Consider the following 19977-nt stretch of genomic DNA (forward strand, 5'->3'; position numbering starts at 1 on the left):
CAAGAGCTCAAATATAAATGGAAAAAATAGGTTGTTTCTAGATAATTCAGTACTGCATTTTTAGTTCACTAGTTCAATATTTTTTTCACTACACCTGTACAGTCATGGCCTTTAAGGCACAAGTGTTTATGCTTACAACTTTTCTACAGACTTTTTGTTTGCACTAAATGCACTATTACAAAAATGTTTTGCATTATACTGTTATGCTTTTTTATATTGTTTTAAGTTAAGCAGGACGGAGGTCTTTTCAATAGTGGTTTATTTATTTTAGAAGGATATTTGTTTTTGTCTAGTAATTTTATTTTGCAAAAAGAATAAATTATTTTATAAATTGCTGAATAATTTTTTTTCCATGGATATTTGTATCAGTCAAAAACATGCATCGAATTAAACTTGGGTTCGAGTCCAATGTTTCCAAAGTTATTTCACACAAAGAAAAAGGGTGAAAAAAATCACCAGGCCGGTAGAGGTGCAGACAGCGGGGTTGGATGGCCCTACCAGGAGGTGTCCCTTATTTATTTATCAAGGAGTTGGCAACCCTAGAAGCAGTTAACCTACCGGCCTGATGTGAATTTACACACCGGGGCTTTCAGCCACCAGGCCTAGGTGCGGCTGTGCGGTAGCGCTTCCTTGTCGTCGGCGGTCCCCAGTGTCCTTCAGTCATTGCAAAAAAACAAGATTAGGTTAGTTAAAAAAATTATCCGGCGTCGAAGGACCAACTTAATGTTAGGTATTAATTAGTCAACTCAGAGGTAAGAAGAAACGAGTCTCTTAATCTTGCGCAAGAGGTAGCTCACACTCTGCAGTGCAAATCTACAAAGTGTTGGCACCCTCTCTCTTTATTTATACATGCTGGTTCACACACACAGTTCAACAGACAATTCAGGCATTTAGGGGGTGTCTGTGTGTGTGTGTGTGTGTGTGTCTGTGTGTGGGGGGTCAGAAGGGTTAGGGTGCATGTGTTTTGCTTTTAAACAGAGAGGGAGTGGGGACTGGTACAAGCAGCCCCCAGATGTTGCTGATAGAAGCATAACTCACTCCTCTCCCCCATCTCCCTTTCTGTGGCACGTGGGAGGGAAAAGCACTTTGTCCAGACATGAGTGATAAACAATACAAAAGTTTTCAAACCCTAACAGTTACCCTGTTGGTGACTGGGTCCAGTATAATCATTCAGTTGTTAATTGTGCCAATATTGTGATTCTGTCAGTATATATAATTTTATACTATAGTCGTCTAATTTTTTTGTATGCAGGTAAGGCGAGAGAACAGAGAAAAAGACAACACAATGAAACAAGTTTTAATTCATTTTAATGATATATCCCTCTACCATGTAAAAAATGAGTTTATTTGAAAGCATTAGAATCTGTACAGCAAACATCCTCTCTCCTTAGAGCTGTAATATATGTCCACATTTGGAATATAAGTAAACAAAAGAACAAAATCAATTTACAGCCAAAGCCAACAGCCTAGAATCTTAAAAAGTTTTGTGTTTATGATTTGAATCTCCTCAGAGCATATTCAGAGCATTGTTGTTGAAAGGTTCAGAGGCAAAATGTAAAACTGGATGTTTGGCTGGAGGAGTCATGCCGATGTGATGTGGAAATCCTAGTTATGTTGTCATGCACTTGTAATTTTATTTTTAAAAAATCAATTGTTTATTTTAAACACTAAAAATAAAAAGGCTCTTACAAGATAGACCAACAACAGCATTGTTTGACTCTGTACCATGTGTTAAGCAGCACACCGATGAACTGGCCAAGAAACTCTGCCTGGTTTTTACAGTTGGGTGCTGTGCAGTGCCTCTGACAGCAGGTAGGTGGGGCTGTTGTTTTTCGTGGTTTCACATTTGCATGTGAGCTCCTCAGAGGCAGGCTACAGTCTGTTTTTGTTCAGGTACTGGCTGCAGGAGCAGAAGGTGTGATAGAAAGAGGAAGAGAGACCTGCAATATCTGTGGAAATGTAAGGAAGGACCTCTGGAGATGCCTGGTTATAGTAACTGATCTGGAGAAAAACAGCAAATGTAATTATAGTTGAATACTGATTAGACTATATTTAAAAAGATTTGAAAACAGAAAAGATTAATGAAACTTCTTACCAATGACATGTTGTTATTGGTCTCCAGTATGGTAAATCCAGCACACAGAACCTCTCCTCTGTTATATCCTTGGAAGGGAGGATGGGTGGCCAGGGATACTGAGCGCAGAGCAATGACATAGGGATCTCTGAAGAAGGAAAAACAAAAGAGTCCCTGTCAGTCCTGCAGGACAGATGTGGATAAACTTCAGTAGGATGTGTCTATTCATGCTACTTACCCATGGCCGCATGGCTTCCTTTTAGAGGCTAAAAGAATGAAATCCTGGAGAACCCTTTCTCCCTGATTGGATGAGGTGGGGGATCCAACTGCACCTTGATGCACTGATGGTGTCACCACACGGTAAATAAAGTCATCATCGTCAACACGGTGAATCAGCTCACATTTCCTAGTACACAAAGGATGCACACTGATGAGCTGATTAAAACAATTATTGGCTGCTTTGTGCATGAATGAACTGGTAAAACAGTGCATACATGAGTCGATCTTAACTGACCACAGTTTTTCTTCTTATTATTATTATTATATATATTTTTAAATGTAATTAGAAAAAAATAAAAGTTTCTTTTTTTCCACTAATCATCAGTTTATGACTGCAGGTCAACATAAGAATGGTTCTAGGTCAGTGTACTTTGAGTGAAGTTCCCCCTTTAGTTCTAACTGATCTAATGCTTCTAACAAAACAATGGAACCAGTAATCTAAGGAAAATACTTTAGCAATGTGATGAGATATGGAGGGCAAGTTAAATAACTCTAAAGTCAGACTAGGAACTAAGCACCTGAGCTACTTGCCATTCCAGCCTAAATCACAACCAGTGACCAAATTACACTAACAGATATGTAGTGAGGAATACCATGTTAGGCAAGATGTATTACATCATATGTCAATATCTCCATAAATGTTTGTGAATTACTTATAGTGCATGTCCCAACTTGTTCTGTTGCTTAGTTCAGCAAGCAAACAAAAGGCTCTGTGAGCAGGAACATCCACCTCTGCTTCCACCCTGAAACTCAACACTGACTTTTGCTCCAGGATGTACAGACGAACCTTTAAACAGAGGATAAAGTAAACCAAACAAGTCCTTGTGTGAAACAGTAAAAATAAACTCATTCAATTTACAAGTAAAAACAATAATCCCAGACCCCGTCTTTTTCTGTGCTGAGGCGCCAGTTCTTCTTTGCTGCCAACATTTTCAGGGCTGATACATTGTTATAGCTGAGATACACCTATTCTCAAAGACATAAAACACATGGATTACAGGATGGCAAACTTGTATTTGACACAATTTCAGCTGACGATCCAATCACAGTTAAAAGTTAAACAGTCATCATATGAGTCAGTGTCTTCTTGTAAAAGGGACTGAAAGCGTTCACGAAATTGCAAACATACATTACTAACAGTCACTGCCTGAGTGATGAATTTACAATATTAGGCATCCAGCTACATGCATGAGGGTTAATGTTCTGGTCTCACTTCTCATCCTCAGCCTTCTTGTGATATAAAATTGCATGAGGGTTAATGTTCTGGTCTCACTTCTCATCCTCAGCCTTCTTGTGATATAAAATTGCATGAGGGTTAATGTTCTGGTCTCACTTCTCATCCTCAGCCTTCTTGTGATATAAAATTGCATGAGGGTTAATGTTCTGGTCTCACTTCTCATCCTCAGCCTTCTTGTGATATAAAATTGCATGAGGGTTAATGTTCTGGTCTCACTTCTCATCCTCAGCCTTCTTGTGATATAAAATTGCATGAGGGTTAATGTTCTGGTCTCACTTCTCATCCTCAGCCTTCTTGTGATATAAAATGCAACACTTTTTTGTCCACCGTTACCAAACAGCCACTGTCCCAGGGTCAAATGATTCATTTAAAGTGCTTGTCTGCTTTTTAGAGAGATACGTGAAGATTTGGCAAATCCTCTAAACATATTTCATCTTACAACATACTGTTGGAATAATTGTATATAGATTTATCTTATATTTTTTCCTTTTCTATTAACTTTACAATTTGATCTTTATAACCTTTCATGCTGTATGCGTGAGTAAGGATGTGATGAGTTTGTCTGCAGGCAAGGATCAAAGGTGGAGCTGAGAAGGAAGCAGACACAGATGAGGATGTCATAAAGAGGGTGGCTGATTGTGCTGAGAAGAAGACACACTGATCTTAAGATGGGGGAGACTGTGGAAGTGTGTTGTTACAAGATAATGGTGTATATGACCAGTTTACGTTGCAGCTGTTTTTCCCATCCTTTAGAGAGCAACGTTTATTGTGACTAGGGAGCCCCCAAAGATAATAAAAAGAGAGGTGTGGACAAATGGTTTTCAGAGCCGTAGGAGATTTGTAACTGAAAGCACATCTCTGTCCTTTCTCCTCGCAGCGAGTAAAATAACTAATTATTTGTCTTTCTCTTCTTTTTGTGATGATTATAAGTATTTTAGGTTGTTTGAACCTGACATTATTTGGTCCTTCGAGCCGGAGTCCAATTACGCCTGAGGATTCCAGCGGGTTGGTGGACTCCAGTAAAGACCGTGCGCACGGCAGTCTTCCTCAGGGAGACTCACAGACCCTTTCCAGGACTGGACCTCGGCCTGCCCGCTGGGGTCTGACGGCTGACGGCACTCCGAGATAGAGAAGACAAAGTGGTGAGTTTGAGTTTGGATTAAAAAGTGTGACGAATAACTGGGGGTCATTGCGTGAAATAAAACCCTGTGAATCCTAGACCCTAACAGATAAAAGTAGGACTGCGGATTCCTGAAAAAGTATTAAGAAGTAAAACTAAAAATTCCATGTTTAAAGGACGGCGGAGTCCTCGAAGTATTATGAAGTAATACTAAAAATTCTGTGTTTAAAAAAGGGAACGGCGTAGTCCTCTAAGTATTAAGAAGTAATAGTGAAAATTCTGTGCTTCAAGGACGGCGGAGTCCTGTTTAAGTATTTAAACAAAAATACTAAGAAAATTCCGCGTTTAAAAAATGTGTGCATGTGAGAAATTAATGGAGGATTTAAACCACTAGGTTTGCCTCATACCAAAGCAGTAAGTGACTAACATTTGTGGATGCGAAAGCAAGAATTCTCCACTCGAAAGAGTTGAAGTGAGAATTACCACAAAAGGAGATTTTTCTGTCACCCCACTGAGCAGAATAATCCAGCATTCTATTTATATGCTGGACCAAATTTAAATAAAAAAGAAATATGGGAAAAGGGACGAGTAAAAATAAACTAAAAAATTAATTACAATGCAAAGATTACAAATTTGTAGAAGCACAGGATCAAATTAAAATATTAAAAATAAAATATTTAGATAAATGGATAACCACATATTATGATGGTCGATTAAACTCTAAAAAATGTGTTAATCTACAGGATGCAATAATTAAAAGTACATTAAAAGTACAAGTGATTTAAGAAAAATGAACAAAAAAGGTTATGAGGATGTAGATTATTGGTTAAAAGTAACTAAAAATAGAGAGATGTGATGCAGGAGATAAGAATGGACGTTTTTGTGGAAACAGAGAAAAGGTCAGAGTGATATGTAGTAATTTTTGATGGATTTGCAAAGTAGAACAGCAGGACAAAAGAAAGTGAGTAAAAAGAGTAGGTGGAAAGTTTTTGTTTTGTTCCAAAGATCTGATGAGGTTTGACAGGATTGGATGGGCTAAAATGAGTCCCTTTGGTGAATAAATCCATCCCCACCATGGCTGTACCTCATGTATGTTTTATTTGTGTTTATTTTTTATTGTTTGAGACGCTGGAGGCTGTTGATACAGCGTGTCACGGAGGTTCATGGCATGACACGTTTTTTCTGTGTAACCTTAGAAAATATTTTACTCTTTTTAACAGCAGAACAAACAGAGTGAAGGGATTAATCGATAGGCTTACAGTTAGATACAGACGCAGAGCTGACTACGCAGAAATAGCCAGAGTGAAACAAAAAGAGAAAGAGCATTTTGAAGAATATAGGATTAGACTGACAAAAGTGTTTAAAATACATAGTGGTCTACAAGAAGATGAAAACGAATAAGGAGCTTATCGACAGCAGTTAAAAAATGCACTACATGCTGGTTCCAGGGATGCAATTAATACCTGGGTAAGGAGACATTTTATAGGGTTCCCCACAGCAAATCTAGAAGACTATGTAAATCATGCCCTCCATGCAGAAAAAGTTATGAAGGATAAAAAACAGAAAAAGATAGCCAGCACCTTTTTTCAGCAAGAAGAAGAAGAAGAACAGATTTATTATCAGAACAACAGAGGAAGAGGAGGATTTAGGGGCAGAGGACAAAATCGCAGGGGTCAGAGAGGAGGAGTAGGCAGAGGAAACTACAGACAATACACCTCAGGATGCTGGTGTTGTGGGAAAGAAGGACATCTGGCCAGAGACTGTCCTGAGAGGAGAAATAATAATTCAGCATGACTAGGACAGAAAACAAGTGAAATTGTTCCTAGTACCTCAGACACCGATGAAAACAAAAAACCAAAAACACAGGGGCAGGATGTCCTCCTAAATTTCTAGGACCTTCTCTCCCTAGATAGCATTAAACCTGAAGTTACCTTACTGTTGAATGGAAAATCAATTACTTTTCTTTGTGATACCGGAGCATGCAGGACCACCTGTAGAGAAACAATCTCAAATTCCAGACTTAGTGATCAGCAAATAACAGTAAGGTCAGCTAGTGGGAAATTGACACAAGTCTGTGAGTCTGAACCAGTTTGGATAAGAGCTCCCAATGAACAGTCATGTCAGCTATCTATTCTAATGTTCCCTGAGTGTCCAGTGAATCTATTGGGACAAGATGGATTACTACATCTGGGGTTAGCATTAATTCCGACCTCAGAAGGACATATTGTAGTAAAGAGAAAAGCAGAACTCAGCCAAGGAGATTATTTCGTGTTAAAAGGAGTGGGACCATCTTATTACCACTAGATGTTCCAAATAAGCCACCCCTAGACATAGGGACAGCTTTATTAACAGAAGGAAGAAATGTCATTACTCGACTACAAGATCAGATGACACCAGATGATCTACATATTAACATGTGGCATAAAAAATACTCCTGGACCAGATAAAACGTATGAAGAAGCATTAACTAAAGTAACCCCTACCAAAGTCATGGTAACTTATGTTTATGCAGATGGGAACAGTACGTCAGTTGCTGAAGTAGTGTTAGCGGAAGACACTAGGAAGCTCTGCAAAATGTGAACACTTCCACACATATCTTTATTCAAGGATAAAGAACTCAAGAGGCAGGACATGGGAAGAATAGTGCAGAGGGGAAAAGATGCCACATACTGGTTTGCAATAACAATGAACATAGACACCAGTGCATCCACAGGATTAACTAGGAAGCCATTATTCTGGACAGTGACAGTGCAGGAAGGGATACATTTGCATACAAAGCATAAATGAGAAATATACCTTACTGAACAGGAGGAACAGTTCTTGAGTGAAGTCCCTGATAAGTTGTGGTCAAAAAATTCTACAGACGACTTAGTAAAAGGAGCGTTACCTGTCCAAATCAGGGCAAAAACAGAATACAGGCCCAGTGTAAAACAATACCCTTTGAAACATGATGCACGTGAAGGAATAAAACGAGCAATAAAGGATTTAATAACTACAAGGGACACAATGTCAGTAAAAAGAAACTTCAGTTGTGCAAAAATGAGGTTAAATACCTAAGCCACAATCTTAGCGCAGGGGGACGCACAATTGTAGAAGAAAGAAAGACTGCAATATTACAAGCTCCAAAACCAGTAATAAAAAAACAAATCATGTCCTTCCTTGGACTAACTAATTATTGTAGAAACTGGGTGCCAAATTATGCAGAAATAGTAGCTCCATTAAACAAACTAATGTATGAGGAAGAGGTGAAAATGACGTCTGAACTGAAATGGAGTGTAGAAGCTGAAGAAACATCTACCAACATAAAACAAGTTCTAGTTTCCAGTACTGCTTTAGCATTACCAGATTATAGTAAACCGTTTGTTCAGATGGTAGATTGCAAGGGACATTTTATGACTTCAGTTCTGGTTCAACAACATGGAGATAAAATGAAACCAATAGCCTATTTCTCTTCAAAACTAGACAGTGTTGCGTGTGCGCAACCATATTGTGTGAGAGCTGTAATTGCTGCCTCCATGGCAGTTGACGTTAGTGCTACAATAGTGTTATTTCACCCTTTAACCTTAAGAGTTCCCCATGCAGTTTCAGCAATATTACTGCAGACGAATATGACCTTTCTATCACCTGCCAGACATTTGTCCTGCATGTCAACCTTACTGTGACAACCACACTTAACTATAGAAAGGTGCACCACTTTAAACTCAGCAACATTGTTACCCACGCCTGAAGATGGAAATTAACATGATTGTCAAGAATTAGCAGAAAAAGAAGCAAAAACTAGAAGTGATTTGCAGGATCACGAAATAGTTTATGTGAATGACTTCTCCAAAAAAGATGAGAGAGGGAAGATACAAACAGGATATGCATTGGTGACAAAAGATATAGTGTTAAAAGAAATGCAACAACAAAGCCCACTACAGGAGATAGAAATGTGGAAAAAACATGGAGCTGCATTAAAAGATGAAAATTATATTTGACCAGATAATAAACCTGTCCTACCAAAGAACCTATATAAATGGGCGGCAATACTGAGCCATCGTGCTTCACAATGTCTCAACAGGGAGGAATGGTAGGACAGATATATTAATATTATATAACATGGATTTAATTCTTAATTCTTATTTAAAAAAAAAATTTGTAGAACATGTTTAACATGTGCAAAACATAATCCACAAGGGAATTTAAGACCACAAAGGGAACAATTTTCAAAACCAAAATACCCTTTCCAAACAATTCATATGGATTTTATTGAGTTAAACCACAGTGAAGGGAAAAAGTTCTATTTAGTCATTATAGATGCATTTTCTAAATGGATAAGAACGATTTCCAACTAAACATCCAGATGTCTTAACTGTAGCAAAATCACTGTGTAAAGATATCATTCCCAGATATGGGATTCCAGAGAAAATATATAGTGATAATGGAGCCCATTTTGTAAATCAAATAATAAAGAAAATAGGAATTATGTTTCACATAAATCTGAAAAACCATTGCGCTTACCACCCTCAAAGCGCTGGATTAGTGGAAAGAATGAATGGTACTATTAAGAACTGCCTGAAAAAGTGTATTGAAGAGCCAGGAAGACCATGGACGCAGTGTCTAGATTTAGTAAAACTATATATAAACATTACAAGCACCTCAGGGATAACACCCTATGAAACGTTATTTGGAAGACCATACAGATTACCACAGTTAAAAAATCAGTAGGAGTTAGATGAAGAAGTCAACCTAGCTGATTATGTGAGGAGTATGTTAGAAAAGCAACAGAAACAAAAGTGTAAAGAAGAAACATTGGTATTCACCTAAGTGGGAGGATCCATATTAGGTATTACTAACCACTCCTACAGCAGTAAAAATAGCTGAGAGGTCAACCTGGATTCACCTTACACATTGTAAAAAGGTCATTTTGGTTGAAAGCTCCGCCAGGGGAAGTGCTTTACAGTCTTATAATAGGGTGGACCCAGACATTTAGAGGCTGGAGAGACCCGAAAGTCAGTGAAGAAAATTAAGACACTGGAACCACTTAGAGGAGTCAAAATTTCAGCCAAAATGACTCTTAGATGTATTAGCAATGCATTCCGTTGCTGGGCATTTATATTTTTCCTCATATTGATTTTCTTATTTTTCTGGTACCTCTGGGATAAAAGATAAAACAGATAAAACAGATAAAACAGAATGTAACAACACCTGCTATGAGTCATATGAAACAAGTAGCGCTAAACCAAGGAAGGCAAGATAACCCAACTATGTGTACTAAACAAACTTGTTATACTTATGGCATTCAAGTGTGCGTGAAATCTAATACCACAGCTGTAGTGCTGATCCCACTCATTAACTTGACCAAACGAGGAAGGAAAGGACAGGATTATAACAGATATAATTGGTACTTAACTAATGACTAAAAGAGATTGTGTTGTGTGTATGGGTCTCAGGCTTTTATTACAAGTAATTCCAGCTGTGATACCACAACCCTGTGTGATGGAAGTGAATAATCAAACGAATCCTAATGAAATGTGTCAGCACTGGGATTTTGTTTTTCCTGTAATTAGAGCAGATAAGGACAAATCATAATTCCATAAACGGGTCACCACTGGAAACTACACATGTATAAATATGACAGAGAGAGGCAATAAATTGGGAAATCTCACTGCAGTATGGTGTACTACAACTGTAAAAGTAAATAAGTATTTTAAACCAGTCTGTAGAGGAGACATTTGGTGGTGGTGTGATGACGACAGGTTGTTTGATCAATTACCTTCAAAGGTAACGGGACTCTGTGCTCTAGTCACTTTATTGTTACCAGTTTCAGTATATCCTATGTCAGTAGATGAAGTAGTAGATGATTTAGTGTAAACCCACATGACTGGCGTAATAGAAAGTGCAGAGCAGTAGCTTGGCAGACTGAGGGAGACTCTACATACATAGATGATATAGATGAAGATAAATTAACTGATCAAGTAGCCGCAAGGTTTGAATCAAGTATCTGTTGGTGTACGATGAACAAAAACGTAGACAGGATCAACTATATTCACTATAATGTTCAAAAACTAAGAAATTGGACACAAAGCGGGTTTGAAGCTGTCCATGACTAATTGGCTTCAACGTCCCTGATGGCATTCCAGAATAGAATTGCTTTGGACATGTTGTTAGCTGAAAAAGGAGGAGTTTGTGCAATTTTTGGAGAAAAATGCTGCACATTCATACCTAACACTGGTGCTGATTGACGGCAGCCTCGCTAAAGCCATAGAAGGTTTGAGATCTCTAAATGGCAAAATGAAGGAGCATTCTGGAGTAGACCCCTCGATGTGGGACTCCTGGCTGGATGTGTTTGGGAAGTATGAAATTTTAGTATCATCAGTAATAATTTCCTTTGCAGTGTTTGCTGCAACTTTTGACATTGGGTGGATGTTGTTGTATTCCCTGCCTTCGTTCTCTTCTTAACGTCTCATCACCACAGCTATTTCTCCTATGGAAGACAGAGTTACCCAACTCTATCCGTTACTTAAACATCAGGATGATGAAGATGATGAGGATGTGACTGACCACTTTTTTGACCTGTACCCAGATCCATCTCTATATGATTCTGTGATTTAAATGTCAGTAAGTGCCTCTGAGTGTAATTGTCTTTGTACTCGTGAAATTGATCTTACAGTTAAAAATCCAAAAGAAGTGGCTGTTTAAGTGATATGAGAATATGAGCAAATATAAGATAAACAGGGGGGAAATGTTGGAATAATTGCATATAGATTTATCTTATATTTTTTCCTTTTCTATTAACTTTACAATTTGATCTTTATAACCTTTCATGCTGTATGCGTGAGTAAGGATGTGATGAGTTTGTCTGCAGGCAAGGATCAAAGGTGGAGCTGAGAAGGAAGCAGTCACAGATGAGGGTGTCATAAAGAAAGTGGCTGATTGTGCTGAGCAGATGACACACTGATCTTAAGATGGGGGAGACTGTGGAAGTGTGTTGTTACAAGATAATGGTGTATATGACCAGTTTACGTTGCAGCTGTTTTTCCCATCCTTTAGAGAGCAATGTTTATTGTAACTAGGGAAACCCCAAAGATAATAAAAAGAGAGGTGCGGACAGATGGTTTTCAGAGCGGTAGGAGATTTGTAACTGAAAGCACATCTCTGTCCATTCTTCTCGCAGCGAGTAAAATAACTAATTCTTTGTCTTTCTCTTCTTTTTGTGATGATTAGAAGTATTTTAGGTTGTTTGAACCTGATACATACAAAGAAAATGAGTCTCAATGAGGGCTGCCATATATGGAGAATGTATTATTGTAATTAACCTCCCTTTTCCCTCTTCTCCTTCCATCAGTTTTGTCCACAACACTTTCCATGAGCTTTAGCATTTTGGTAACTAAAACCTATATTTGGTGTGGGCATCAAAGGCACCCCACCCATTCAAATCTTTGACTTTGGGTGTTGTTACCTCTGGTGTATAACTCCAGCAGTTAGCCATGCAGACTGCTTCTACAAACATTTTGGAAAGAATGGGTCCCTCTGAGGCTCAGTGAATTACAGTGTGGTACTGTAATAGGATGTCACCTGTGCAGTACGTCCAGTTGTGGTATTTCCTCAATGCTTAATATTTTGCAATCAGCTGTGTGTTATAGCAAAGTGGAAGAGATTAGGAAGCACAGCAACTCGGCCATGAAGAGGTAGGCCACTTCAACCCAGAATGGGGTCAGAGGATGCCTAGGCTCATAGTGCACTGAAGTCTCTAAACTTCCCCAGAGTCAACAGTTCAGAGATAGCCTCTTCCTGTTCCACCATGACAAGGGATTTTACTGTGGAAAAAAATGACTGGCCTGCACAGAATCTTGATCTCAATCTGATAGAACACCTTTGGGATAAATTAGAGGTGAAAGAGAGAGCCACACATTTGTGTGCAACATCAGTTTCTGACCTTACAAAGGTGCTTCTTAAAAAAGTTAAAGAGCTCCTGTAAACATTCTCCCAAATCTTGTGGAAACCCTTCCCAGAAGACGAAGCTGTTATAGCTGCAAAGGGTGGGCTGGAAATAATAGTAAACCCTACCACTGTTACGCTGATGATGCTCAGCTTTATTTATCCTCAAATTCTTATGAATCCAATCAGGTAAGTAGACTACATCCATGTCTTCAAGCCATAGAAACTTGGATGACTTTATTTATAACCTTTTTGCTTTTAAATTTAAACAAGACAAAAGTTGCAATATTTGGACCACAGTGTTGGAAAAAAAAACCTTCTTTGTCACTTATTCTGGATTGCATTAAATTGGCCTCCAGTATTAATGTAAAAAATCTTACCTGACTTGGATATGTCCTTTAAAGGGTTTTCTGGAATGTCCTTGTGTCAACCCCTGCATTATTGTTAAAATGTGTTACACCACCTTTCCTTTTAACAAGACTCAATAAGCATTTAGGAACTGAGAACACTAATTGTTGAATCTTTGTATTCTTGCTTGATGTACAAGTTCAGTTGTTTTACAATCCAGGGTCTCCTTTGTCATGTTTTGCACTTCATAATGTGCCTTTCTCCACATGTTTTCAATGGAAGACATGTCTGGACTGCAGACAGTTGGGGTGCTCACTCTTTTACTATGAAGACACGCTGTTAGAACATGTGTAGAATGTGGCTTGGCATTGTCATGCTGAAATAAGCAGGGACGTCACTGAAATAGACAGTAATGGCAGAATATGTTGCTCCAAAACCAGTATGTATATTTCACATTAATGGTGCCATCACAGATGTGCAAGGTACCCATGCCATGGTCACCAACACACCTCCATACCATCCAGCCAGATGCTGGCTTTTGAATTTTGCCCTGAAAACAATCCGGATTGTCCTTTTCCTCTTTGTCCCGGAGAACACAATGTCCATGATTTCTAAAAACAATTTGAAATGTGGACTCGTCAGACCAAAGCATACTTCTTCAATTTGCGTTAGTCCATCTAAGATGAGCTAAGGCCAACAGAACTTGGCAGCGTTCTTGAGTGTTGTTGATATTTGGCTTTTGGTCCATGTAATATCTGTTACAGAATGATGTTTGTTTTTATTCCAGTGCGTCCTGAGGAGTTGCATGTCACGGGCATTCAATGTTGGTTTTCAGCCTTGCTGCTTATGTGCAGAGATTTCTCCAGATTCTCTGAATCTTATGATGATATTATAGACTGTAGATGATGAAATCCCCAAATCCTCCTTGCAATTGAAAAATGTTAAGCTGTTGGGCTATTATGGCACTCAGTTGTTCACAAAGTGATGAACCTCGCCCATGCTTGCTTGTGAATAACTGAGCCTTTTAGGGATGCCCATTTAAACCCAATCATGACATGACATCACTCACATGTTTCCAGTTAACCTGCTCACTTGGAATGTTCCAAATAGGTATTTTTGGAGCATTTCTCAACTTTCCCAGTCTTTTGTTGCCCCTGTTCCAGCTTTTGTGGAATGTTTCACAAGCATCAAATTCAAAAAAATACTTGCAAATACTTGCAAAAAAAAACAAATTTTATCATTTTAAAATATTTTGTCTTTGTAGTGTATTCTTGCATATAGGTTGAACAGGATTTATTTTCCACAACATCCCAACTTCATTGGAATTGGGGTTGTAACTGACTTTGAATCTGTATGTTTGATTAGATTGAATGGACAACAAATTTCTGTGTATAAATCAGATTTCTTTTCATAAAGTACTGTAATATAAACTTTATAAAATCTTTGCCATCTGTATCACTATTCAGTTCATGTGTTACATTTTGAGATTCAGCTCCATATTGGATTGTTATAGTAAACAGGATTGACATAATGAGGGGTAGGGTGTCTGTAAACAAAGCCCAGCCCAATATGTCTAAGTTCAGCCGGGGTGCATGATGTAAGATGAACTATGAGAGGGATATATTATAGCTTGTTTTGTCTCTGTAAACACAATACTTGTGTACAAGTGATAAACTTAGATATACTGGCTGGTTCTTTATGATTAAAACTCACCTGGTTCCTGGGGTCCCAGGGAACAGACAGAGGAACCTCACTCTGTTTGCGAGAAATTATATACTTCCTGAAATAAAAATTAGGGAAACATTTATGTGACTTTTCTGACATGAGAGAGTAAGATTCATAAAGCAAAGTTATAATTTCAGACTACTTATGGAAATTTGATTTAGGGTTTAATGTGTTATAACGCAGACTGCAGAGAGCTGAAAATGTTTAAATTCTTTATTGGTACGTTAAATGAAAAAAAATGAACTAAACTGTTTATAAATAAATGTCATAAACACAGAGCTCTATCTAGAAAGCATACATTCACATTCACCTGTCCAGTCTGATTTTGTTTCTTGCTATTGCTTCTTGGGATCTTCTCTCACCCTCCTAAAAATGAAGGACACACACACTGAGGAAAATAGACAGCTCTTTTCTTCAATCTCTGACTTGAGGCATTTCTTTTTCATTTTCACCATGTCCTGTCCAGCAGAGTTTCACTCAGAATTTTTGTCCACTTTCACAAGTGGAGTATTACGGCTAACGCTTTAATGCTCCGTTTGATATTTATAAAAGAAACTTTATTAGAAACTGCTTTGGGATTCTTTCAATTGCAATGGACATGGAGAGGGAAACAAAAAGGAAAAAAGAAGTAAGAAAGAAAGAGAGTTGGGGCAAAAAGGAAAAAGGGAGAGAAAGAGCACCATGCCCATAACGTAATGTATTTTACCTCTTACCACTGCTTTCCATGCCTTCCAGAGAACAGGTGTCGATATCCCTGGGATGTCATTAAACTCCAAATATGAAGCCCACTCTTCTTTAAAATATTTGATAAACTCTTCATCCTTAAGCAATGATGTATTAAACCTCCAGTTTTTGCTTTGTGGGTTTTCTTTCTTATTTACTAGAGTTAAGGAGACGGTGCATGATCACTGACTTCTATAGGGTGTATCTCAGTGTCTGAAATGTCAGTCAACAACAAGCTGCTGACTAAGAAATAATCTAGACGAGAGTAAGAGTGATGAACATGTGAGAAGAAAGCATATTCTCTACGGTTAGGGTGAAGAGATCGCCATGCATCACAAAGTCTGTAATCACTTATGTACTGCTTAACTATATTTATTGATTGCCAACTGTGCTGAGCCCCTGTTGTGGTCAGCCTGTTTCTTCATTTAGACCAAAGTAGACCCCCCCCCCCCCCCTCCCCCCCCCCATGGACAACACATGTCACCACAGAAACAGATAGACCCAAGTGAAATCATAGTTAGTGCTTGGGGTTGCCTGATATGAAGTCCAGAAGCAGAGATATAGCAGAGAAAAAGACAGAAATTAAGAAGGTGTCATTTCTTCAACCCTGAAGGAATCAGAGATTTGCTTTCACAGGCTGGACCAACTGTCTCAGATAATCAGGTGACCCTGAGGTGTGGTAATAAGGTCTACTGCGCTTGACATGCTGATAATGCTACAATCTTATTATAGTAACTCATAAATCGGGTTTCTTTTACAACTGCAGTTGTGATAAGAGCTATGGCCAACACAAGGTTCTGAACTTTAAAAGGTTTAGGACTGCTGATATTTTACCCACAACATCCTTTACAAATAATCAGTTTACAGCTCTGAGCTTTGTTCAGACAGGCCATCAACATTACTAACAATTATACAAGCTAATATAATGGCAGTTAATATTTAATAGGGGTCCTTTTAAAAATTGTTACACGAACATCAAAGTATTGAGAGCTCCACCCACAACTTCCAAAATCAATAATAGGAGAATGTTTTTTGTTGTTTTTTTTATGATAGTTGTGGCCTTTATTGACAGTTAAGACAGGAAATAGGCAGAGACAGAAAGGGGGAAGAGATGTAGCAAAGGTCTCAAGGTTAGGAATCGAACCCAGGACGGCTTCATCGAGGAGTATAGCCTCTGTAAATGAGGCGCCTGCTCGAGAGATTTACCGCACAATGCTTCAGGAGTACAGATTTAAATATTTGTCTATGCACATTGTTTGCAAAACTACTAATTTCTGTTTTCACGTTTTGTCAGATGTAAAAAAACTGAATCTGAAAAAGGTGTGGTTTGCATTTGTATTCAGTCTTTTGAGTCAATGTGTTGTGACACCATCTTTTGCTGCAGTTACAGATAGAAATCCTATGGGGTATGTCTCTACCTGCTTTGCACATTTGTACAACATCTGTGGAAAGCTATTTTCAAGTACCAACATGGGTTTCGGTCTGGACATGGACTGGGCCATTCGAACACATGAATATGCTTTGATCGAAACCATTCCAAAGTAACCCTGTCTTCCTGCGGCCCAGTCTCAAGTCATGGGCAGCCTCGGAAAGGTTTTTTCCCAGAATTGACCTGTATTTATCACCACCCATCTTTCCATTAACTGACCATCTTCCCTCTCCTATTGAAGAAACGCATTTCCTCAGGATTATCAGTCCCTCTTAAAGAGTGTTGAAAGAAGGTTGCTGCTTTTGTAAAGTGCTGTATGACATGAGCAGAATGCCCACTGTCAATAGCCATGGCAAAGTGGTTGTAAACCAATTATCAGTGTTTACTGATACTAACTCCTTAAGTTTGCAGACAACACCACTGTCATTGGACTGATCCAGGACGGTCATCCTCAACAACACTGTATTGGCCGTGGACCACTTCAGGTTCTTAGGAACCACCATCTCTGAGGACCTGAGATGGTCTTCACACATAGACACTGTTCGAAAGAAGGCCCAGCAGAGACTGTACTTCCTGAGGCAACTCAAGAAGTTCAACCTTCCACAGGAGCTGTTGGTCATCTTCTACACTGCCATCATTCAGTCTGTCCTGTCTTCATCCATCTCAGTGTGGTTTGGCTCATCCACAAAACAGGACAGGTCCAGACTGCAATGAATAATCAGGACTGCAGAGAGAATAATCAGAGCTGACCTTCCCTCCATCCAGGACTTATACAGGTCTAGGGTCAAGAAAAGAGCTGCCAAAATCTCTGCAGACCCCACACACCCTGCACATAAACTGTTTAGAGTTTTACCTTCAGGCCGCCGCTACAGAGCACTGTTTACTAAAACCAACCACCACAAAGACAGTTTCTTCCCCCAGGCTGTTTCTCTGATGAACATTCAATAGAGTACAGAACAACAGCATACAGATGTTGCAAATGCACCTTTTCTATTAGATATGTGTATATTGTACATTGTATATTGTACATTTGTATATTCTGTAATGCAAAAACAGAACAAAAGAGCAAAGTGTACCGGAGTCAAATTTCTTGTTTGTATGCACAAACTTGGCAATAAAGCTGATTCTGATTCTGATTACGTATTGGTGGTTGTAATGGTACACCTTTTTTGGGTGACAAATTAGTGTCAACTCAATGTTACAACAAAAACAATGAATAATGATCAGTGATCGACCGTTATTTTATAGGGTCAATGTACAGTATAACTAACTCACCAGAGGTTCTGGTCGTATCCGTGGAAGAGTGCATGGCTTCCCGCTGTTGTCAAGAACCTCGAAGGTCATGAAGGCAGAGTTTATGTGCCGGTTAGGTCCCTCCTCCCGGTAGGCTTCTGCACGTACCCCCACCTCCAGGCTGGAAGAAATCATCTGATCTATTGGTATCAAAGTTTCTCAAAAGTTCTACCCCTTCCTTGCTTGCATCATAAGACCTCATACTATCCAAACACAATGTTCACATTGTCTGTGCTGATATTCAGTATCATTAACCCTAAAAAAGAAACAGAAGAAGCCATTCCTGTATTTCATAATGAGCTACAACAACATGTAATTTCCCTTTGGGATTAATAAAGTATTTTTGAATTTGAATTTAAGTTTAACCCCTCAATACCTGTTTTTGAAGGCATTATTGACTATAGCCCTCAGCAGCAGTCTGTCGCCAACTTGAGAGGGTCCTCTGAAAGTGAACATGTCAATGGTCCGAAGAGTTGGGTGAGCCTGGCAGAAACGACTGCATTAACATAGCAGGAATAAACAGGAAGATAGTAACATTAGAACAAGAGCAAAGCAAGCCTATATTAGATGTAAAAAAGAACAAAATATAATTATGTTGAGGCTATTGGAAATTTTTAAATGCCCATAAGTAACTGCTGCCTACAAAAATACTTTTAATTTCTAGTCTATTTAATGTAGATATTTTCTAATTATAATGAAGTTTTAAAAAATTTCAATTTTGTAAAATAATAACTGCAACTTTACAAAGTTGTCTTGTTTTACATTTTGTCCAAACAACAACCAAATATAATTTGTTTTATCTAATAGAAAAAAAGGACCAATGCCATAATATATCATTAACATGATTTCTAAATACTGATTGTAGTGTAAAGTGTTTTGGGGTCTCTGGTGACTTGATAAAAGCGCTATACAAGTGCAGGCCATTTACCATTAAATAAAATACAGAATTTCCATTAAAAAGAGGACTTTGGACCACATAAAAATAGTCCAATCTTTTTTCTCCTTAATCCAGGTAAGACACGTCTAACATTGCCTCTGGTTTATGAGTGGCTAAACACAAGGAAAGCAATAGTTGTGGTAGTACATGTCCTGAATGCATCTGTGTACGGTAGATCTTAAAGCTCTGACTCCAGCTGAAGACCACTCATTGTGAAACTCAAACAAACTCTTGACTGGGCTTTGTTTCACCATCCTCTCAAGGTTGTGGTTGTCCCTGTTGATTGTCCACCTGTTTGGATAGCTATCAAATTAACAGTATTTTCTATGATTGTGTAGATCATAACATGGGATGCCCCACACAATTTCCATTGTAAAATTATTTGCCTTTCCACAGTAATTTCTTTAAATCTTTTAGGCCATTTGTTTGTCTCAGGACACACATTTACTGTGCATTTCCAACATTTGGACCACGGTGAGATGTTTACCATCTGTATAATCAAAAACCACAGAAACAAGTACTGAGCTCAGAGGTACATAACAGTGAACAATGCCATTCTAAAAGCAAACAAAACCAAGCACTTTTTGGACATTTTTCAATAATGTTTAGTCTTTATCTCAGGGTTTGAGGCTTCTTCAAGAAAATATTCGTGTTTTGTAAAAATAAGCTTAAAGTCTGGTTCAGCAGTCCAGATTCAGGGCTCAAATATAGTCTTAATCAGAGGTGGGACCAAATCATTATCTTGCTGTAGCCCCAGCCATGAAAAAAACATGCATAAAACATGGACTTTGAACTGTACACAAAGATGCTGGTAGGAACTCTGCACCTTTTAAATACACACATTAACCCACTCTTATTCCAGCCCAGGAAGGAGGAGTCACAGCTGGAATCC

At 38.5% G+C, this 19977-nt stretch overlaps 1 protein-coding gene across 1 annotated transcript in view; it reads right to left on the reverse strand.

The window, feature by feature from the left end:
* Nucleotides 1-1291: 1291 nt before the first annotated feature.
* Nucleotides 1292-19977, reverse strand: part of LOC124870425 (acyl-coenzyme A thioesterase 11-like) — a 30160-nt gene continuing 11474 nt past the window's right edge. Inside the window, exons 9-17 of the mRNA XM_047369098.1 lie at nt 18525-18644; nt 18131-18269; nt 15014-15069; nt 14692-14758; nt 3236-3319; nt 3007-3140; nt 2313-2480; nt 2096-2222; nt 1292-2001 (exon numbers count right to left, since the gene is read on the reverse strand). Of these exons, the coding sequence (XP_047225054.1) occupies nt 1873-2001; nt 2096-2222; nt 2313-2480; nt 3007-3140; nt 3236-3319; nt 14692-14758; nt 15014-15069; nt 18131-18269; nt 18525-18644 (1024 nt within the window). The 3' untranslated portion in view covers nt 1292-1872. The remainder of the gene's footprint in view (nt 2002-2095; nt 2223-2312; nt 2481-3006; nt 3141-3235; nt 3320-14691; nt 14759-15013; nt 15070-18130; nt 18270-18524; nt 18645-19977) is intronic.

The sequence above is a fragment of the Girardinichthys multiradiatus genome, chromosome 6, assembly GCF_021462225.1.
Source record: "Girardinichthys multiradiatus isolate DD_20200921_A chromosome 6, DD_fGirMul_XY1, whole genome shotgun sequence".
NCBI classification, from domain to species: Eukaryota; Metazoa; Chordata; class Actinopteri; order Cyprinodontiformes; family Goodeidae; genus Girardinichthys; species Girardinichthys multiradiatus.